The sequence below is a fragment of the Prosopis cineraria genome, unplaced genomic scaffold (genome assembly GCF_029017545.1).
Source record: "Prosopis cineraria cultivar Desert tree isolate PC_DT_omini unplaced genomic scaffold, ASM2901754v1 PC12, whole genome shotgun sequence".
Classification (NCBI taxonomy): domain Eukaryota; kingdom Viridiplantae; phylum Streptophyta; class Magnoliopsida; order Fabales; family Fabaceae; genus Prosopis; species Prosopis cineraria.
In genome coordinates this window covers 40906104-40912391 of record NW_026555343.1, presented here as the reverse complement: position 1 = coordinate 40912391, position 6288 = coordinate 40906104, and the positions used below count along the sequence as shown (strand labels likewise).

General features: G+C 37.7%; 2 protein-coding genes across 2 annotated transcripts; one reads left to right on the top strand and one right to left on the bottom strand.

Annotated features, from left to right (window-relative positions):
• On the bottom strand, nucleotides 1-1853 carry LOC129289363 (uncharacterized). The gene is made up of 5 exons (XM_054926122.1): nucleotides 1682-1853; nucleotides 889-1028; nucleotides 574-687; nucleotides 328-433; nucleotides 1-213 (listed from the first exon to the last, which is right to left on the bottom strand). Exons 1-5 carry the CDS (start codon nucleotides 1851-1853, stop codon nucleotides 209-211), a joined length of 537 nt encoding a protein of 178 aa, XP_054782097.1. The 3' UTR covers nucleotides 1-208.
• A 765-nt stretch (nucleotides 1854-2618) lies between these two features.
• LOC129287723 (trihelix transcription factor ASIL2-like) lies at nucleotides 2619-4391 on the top strand. The gene is given in 2 exon segments (XM_054923949.1): nucleotides 2619-3438; nucleotides 3441-4391. Coding segments are annotated over 2 exon segments (1107 nt in total). The 5' UTR covers nucleotides 2619-3009; the 3' UTR covers nucleotides 4119-4391.
• Nucleotides 4392-6288: the final 1897 nt, after the last annotated feature.

The following is a 6288-nucleotide window of genomic DNA, read 5'->3' as shown; positions in this document are numbered from 1 at the left end:
TTAGATATTCAGTTTTTCATTTAAAAAAAAAAAATCTGATAGGAACGAAGAATGATTCTTCAATCTATGACGGAATCAGTATGTCTGGTTTCAGGATTGAGCCTTCACCTTCTCAGTCAGATCTGCAGCATCTTGAACGGTGGAGATGTTCTCAGCTCCTCCTCCTCCCATGGAAATCCCAAACCTCTCTTCCAAAGCCAGCATAATTTCAACCTGCGTTGAGCACCAGGACAAGTGAGAAAAAGGACTTCGCATTACGTAGGAAATATACAACTGCAAGAGTGTGATTTGACTGAAGATGCCTGACAATGTCAAGAGAATCAGTACCCAGATCCGCAAATATAATCTTGAAAGTCACAATGCTTTCGTCAACAGAAAGTTGCTTTGCAATGGTGCTTTGGACAATTTGCAGAGTTTCTGGTTGAGCCTGCACCTTGGTAAATAAAACCCAGTAAAAGGCTACTATAATTTGCTTCGACGAGACTTATGTTTATATGCATATACGAACAATGGCCATTTTGATTGATTCGGTTTATCTTTATCCAGAATGTTTAAATGATCAGGAAGACTTACAGTGGGGCAAGAGATTTTAGTCGCAAAATCGCCAGCAAGAGGTAATGCTGTGGTTGCCGCCATCTGCAACTGAACCTCGTTCACGAGTCTTAGCCCTCCAAACACGGAACTTCCCTGCACATGAAAGCAAAATATAAGCAGCAATCAATGAGTTCCCACTTCCCACCTTAAGATCTATTATTAGCACGGTGAACTTTAGTTTATAATTCACAATAAAGTATCTTCCAATTTAATCATTGTAACACTTATAATGTTATCCTCAATCATTTGGTTGATTTAACAGTATTCCGTTACAGAAGTAGAAAGGCTATTAACTGGACGATAGGTGGTGGAAGTGACGCCAGAGTTGAAGGAGAGGGAAGCCAAGGAAGGAGAAAAGATAGAAAGAGACCATGGTTTGTCAGAGAAATGATGCAGAAGGAGAAGAAAAAGAATTGCAAGATGGGTGTTTGATGGTTATTAAAATGTACTCCCTCCACGTCCGTCTCAAATTATAAAAATTTTTTAAACAAAATTTCATATAAATAAACTCTACTAAATATACTTATTAACTTTATATTTTCAAAACAAAAATAAAAACTGTTAAAATATTTATAATTTAATATATTAAAAAAAATGAACAAAAATTAATTATTAAGAAAGAAATAATAATATTAAAATTAAAATATTTAATAAAACTTTAATACATTCAAAGTGCTTTATATTTTGGATGATTTTTTTTTAAAAGTGTTTATAATTTAAAATAAAGGGATAATAATTAACATCTTTAAACTTAAAAAATATGAGAATGTGACTTTTATTTTGCCTTTCACTTGAATTAATGACTATAGAAGAGTGTGTCTAAGAACAACAATTTGGTGCAATTAAGGAAGACAATATTAAGAACAATTTAATTACTATATTTCTGTCTTATATTTAAGATTAAATATGATTTTAAAACTTTACTTCATAATTAAGACAGAAAAAATAAATTGAAATGTTCTCATGTCTCCCTCCCATCTAGCTTGGATTAATTCTCCTGTGCTGATTGCTGAAGAATGAACAATAAAGTTAGAATTATTAATTCAGAAAGGAAAAAAATAAAAATAGAATGGGGATGATCACAGACTCAGACTGTGGCTGATAGAAGTGGAGGAAAATGAGGAAGACGTGAGTCGTGACGCCCCAAAATACTGCGCGTTCCCGGAAACACCAAAAGGAAAAGAGGGGGAAAAAGCTGAAGCTGTGGGCTGAAAGAGGACGGGGCCACTCGCATCTCTACGTAACCGGCCACCGGTCATCACCCTCTGCCTCTTCGACACGTGTCCCCCTTGTCCTCCCCCCTTCTCGATTTTCCCATCTCTCCCTGCGTCACCGCTGAACCGACAACTCACGCATCCCCCTTCCCTCTTTTGTCCCTCCCCTCCCGTTCTCCTTCCTCTCTTGTCCCCTCCCCTCCCTATTTACCTCTTTGCCCCTCTTCTTATACCCTTTCATTTCAAATTTGAGAATTGTTGTTTATTTTTTTTAAAGGATGATAGAAAAATCTTAAAAAATTAATTAATTTAAATTATATTTTAAATATTAAATATTAAAATTTTTTAATTCAATCTTTTAATTTTATAATTTTAAAATAATAAATTTAAATTTATAATTTAAATTTTAATATAAAAATAATTTTTTATTATTCAATTACATTAAAACTTAAAAAATAAATTATAAATTTATTATTTGAAATTGAAAAGTTTGAGTTATAAATTTTTAAAATTTAACATTTTAATACCCTTTTATCGTTCTCTTTTTTTATATAAGAAGGCAAGTACAATGGGAATAAAAGGAAACTAAATATTTAGCATCATGTTTAGTGTTTATTTTATTTTAAAAAATAATTTTTAAAAATACAAAATATTATCAATGAGGTTGATAAAATATTAACGTTTTTGTATTAAAAAAATTAAAATTGTTAGTTACAAAGAAGAACAGCAGATTGATAGGGCGAAATAGCATAAAGCGATGGATGAGAATGGGGGTAAACTGGGAATATGAACGGAGGCTGCCGTAGTAGGTAGCATCGGTAATTCGGACACAAATATGGGCGTTTATCGTCAACGTCTTAAAACGCACGATAATAACGCAGAAGGTCCCCCTACCAAGCCGGCAAAAATCAATCTCATTGCCGCAGACGGAGTTTTCGGCGCCATCCAATTGCATCCCTCCACGTGTACCGTAGTGTTATGCCCTCTCGACGGACGCCGTCAAATCAAACCCCCGCCCCTCCACCTGCCGTCAGTTCAACGATTTCTGAAATTATAATAATCAGACCCAAAGAAATAAGCGTCCGCATACCGCCGGTCATGCCAAAACTTTATGAAACCCTAATTTGGTTCTCTCGCTCTCTCTCTCCCCTTCTCTCTTTATCTGTTTCGGTGCACTTTGGCAAATCGGCGGTGGAACATTATGGAAGCTGACGACAAGATCCAGTCGCCTCATTCGCCGGCCAGTGAATCTCCTGGTTCGCCGCAATCCAACGGTCGGATCACGGTCACGGTGGCTGCACCGGCGCCGTCGCCGCCCCAAAACAGTTTGGCACTGGCGCTTCCTGTTCAGCACCAGCAGCCGAAGGGTAATGGTGGTGGTGGTGGAGGGAGGGAGGATTGCTGGAGTGAAGGAGCGACGGCGGTGTTGATCGACGCGTGGGGCGACAGATACTTGGAACTGAGCAGAGGGAATCTGAAGCAGAAGCACTGGAAGGAGGTTGCAGATATCGTGAGTAGCAGGGAGGACTACCGGAAAACCCCCAAGACTGATATTCAGTGCAAGAATCGGATCGACACGGTGAAGAAGAAGTACAAGTTGGAGAAGTCCAAGATCGCAGCCGGTGGGGGCCTAGTAAATGGCCGTTCTACGAGAGATTGGACCAGTTGATCGGTCCGACTGCGAAAATTTCTGGTTCTGCCGGTGGCAGTGCTGCCGGAGCTAATACGGCGAACAGTCTGTCAACTCAGAAAGTTCCACTGGGAATTCCGGTAGGAATTCGTGCTGTGAGTCAGAATCCATATCAGGCTCATCAACGACTGCAGAAGCACCAGCTTCGGATGAAGACACCAAGCCAGAAGATACAGTTACGGAAGCGTGCTCCAGTTAACTCAGATTCGTCGCCGTCTGAGAGAGAATCGTCACCGGTTTCAAGTGATAGTTTTCCACCGGGCACATATGAGACGAAGAGACCTAGAATGCCAAGAGTTATCAATTCTGATGCTGTACCTGTGGAAACGAAAAATAAAGGTTGGGGAAGTGCTATTAGGGAATTGACGCAGGCGATACTGAAATTCGGGGAAGCTTATGAAAAAGCAGAGAGCTCGAAGATTCAACAGGTTGTGGAAATGGAGAAGCAGAGGATGAAATTTGCCAAGGAGATGGAATTGCAGAGAATGCAGTTTTTCATGAAGACCCAGCTGGAGTTATCGCAGCTGAAGCGCGGGAAGAGAGGAGGAGGAAACGCTAGCAACATCAACAGTAACATTAACAATCATAGTGACAGTGATAACCTGGTTAGATTGGATTAGACTGTTCTTTGGAACGCTCGTATTGTAGTTTTAAGTGTATCTGTAAATTTATCCGTTAACCGTATCTGTAAATTTATCCCTTAAAAAGACGAGGGAGCGAATTATTGGTACTATTTTAAATTCGATATTGGACGATCGAGTTACGCAATCGAAGATCTCAGAGCTGAATGCCTGGGTTTGCTTTGAATTCAGCGACCATCTCTCATTTGTGTATGATTTTAAAGTGGTTATTTTATTTTATTTATAACTTCATTTGCCCCCCGTTTTGTTTATGATTTTTTCCCTTAATTTTTGCTGCATGCATACTAGTGTGATTTGTGAATACGATTGCGGAAATGTTTACTGGATTCTGTGTGCTCGTTTCTTTCTGGGTTTAGCTCAGTCGGAATTGGATTTGTTGGATCAGGTCTATATCATCTAATTTCATTGCCAAGAATTTGGATTTCTGTAATGCTGCAAGCGCTTGAACTTTGGTGCACTCTTGTTTCTGAGCCGGGTTTATAGGCTTTGATCTATGGTGCGTGGCGTTGGCATTATAGCGCCAAGTAGGAAGGATTTCTTATGGGCATCTGGGTTATAAATTTATAATTGGTCTACTTAAATTTCAACTTGATTGAAAGTGTAAATTTCTAGAATACTCGAATTGGATATTGTCTATTAAATTACCTTTTCATCTATTGAGTGTCGAAACTGTTTTCGTTTTCTTCTCTTCAATTTTCATGGTGTCTGGGCAGAACCTACAATCTGACTTTGGGATTTCTTGGGTGGGCTTTGATGATTTTGGTTGCCAATAAATGAAAAATGATGATGAACGATGTCTCTGGTCTTGTGAAAATGTCACAGAAACGATCGCACTTCACTAAAGGCCATGAAGTTTGACAGGCCTCATGATTATGCTGTATTCCAATTGTCACCAAAGTGTTCAAGGTTTCAACAACCTTGGGTTTTCAATTGGTTTTGACTTGTAATTTTTATAATTTCTCGTTATCTATCTCTTTTTAATAGGCAAATGTGGACTCTTTGTCTCAAGTGGTGGAGACGCTGAGAAACTCGCATCAGGAATTCAGGATTGGTAGGTGATTTACAGCTCGTTAAAGGGTTGCAGAAGAGCAGGTTGCACAAGCGGTCCAATCAATCAAGCTAGAGATTGTTGAGACATAAAGATGCCGACACTTGGTTTACAAAAAATAACTTGAAAGGTCGAAACAAGGAAATGGAAGAAATTGCTTCTTTGTTGAGTTTTCTGCCTTCGTATGTATGCAGCGAACTTTCTGATTTTGTCTGACTTGAACAGCGTTTGCCCTTTGGTGCTTCTAGACTTGTGCGGTTTTTTAGAACATCAGAGGTTTTGGAAATGGTCATAACCTTTGATTCAGAGATGTTCCAGATGGAAGCAGCAGGAAGAATATATTCTCAGGTAGGAATAAAAGCCATCGATCAACAGGAGTTGCTAGTGTGACTTAGCCAGAGGGTGGAGTGGGGAGTGAGATTGAAATTTGTGATCATTGTCGAGAGAAGTAAAGGCCTGAAGGGGTTAGGCTTGAACAGAAAATGTAGATGCATTAATGAATATTGACTAATCCTTCTTACATGGCATATTGAAAGGAACCTGTATGTATCTGGAGGGAATACTATTAGGTATGCAGAAAAAAATGCAAGAGGAAGGTAGTATAAGTCAAATGAAGGATGTCAAAAGTATTGAATGTCATTAGGATTATTTCCACACGATTACATCTCTCATTTTGATGGAAATGGAAAGTGGGGAAGAAAGAAAAGGAAATATATACGAGAGAATGACATAAAGGTCTTAAAATAATTAATTAATTTAAGTTAGGTTTTAAATGTTAAATTTTAAAAATTTATAATTCAATCTCTCAATTTTACAATTCTACTATGATGAATTGCAACTTGTATTTTAAATTTTTAGTAGGAAAAATAGTTTTTTTATTTTTCAACCATGTTAAAATTTATAAAATAAGTTGCAAATTTATCATAATGTAGTTACAAAATTGAAAAATTGAGTTGTAAATTTTTAAAGTTTGGCACTTAAAACTTAACTTGAATTAATTATTTCTTTTGAAACCTTTTTATCATTCTCCTAGTATATATATATGTATATATTTATTTAATTTCTTTTTTCGGAGGGGGTGGATTATCATGCTGAGGCTGA

Excerpts from the sequence above, each read along its gene's own strand:
- LOC129289363 (XM_054926122.1), bottom strand. The coding sequence starts at position 1,853 with ATGACCGGTGGCCGGTTACGTAGAGATGCGAGTGGCCCCGTCCTCTTT. Across the intron at positions 1,029-1,681 it reads TTCTATCAGCCACAGTCTGA|CATCAAACACCCATCTTGCA; the intron begins GTCTGTGATCAT and ends CATTTTAATAAC. Across the intron at positions 434-573 it reads CTAAAATCTCTTGCCCCACT|GTGCAGGCTCAACCAGAAAC; the intron begins GTAAGTCTTCCT and ends TTATTTACCAAG.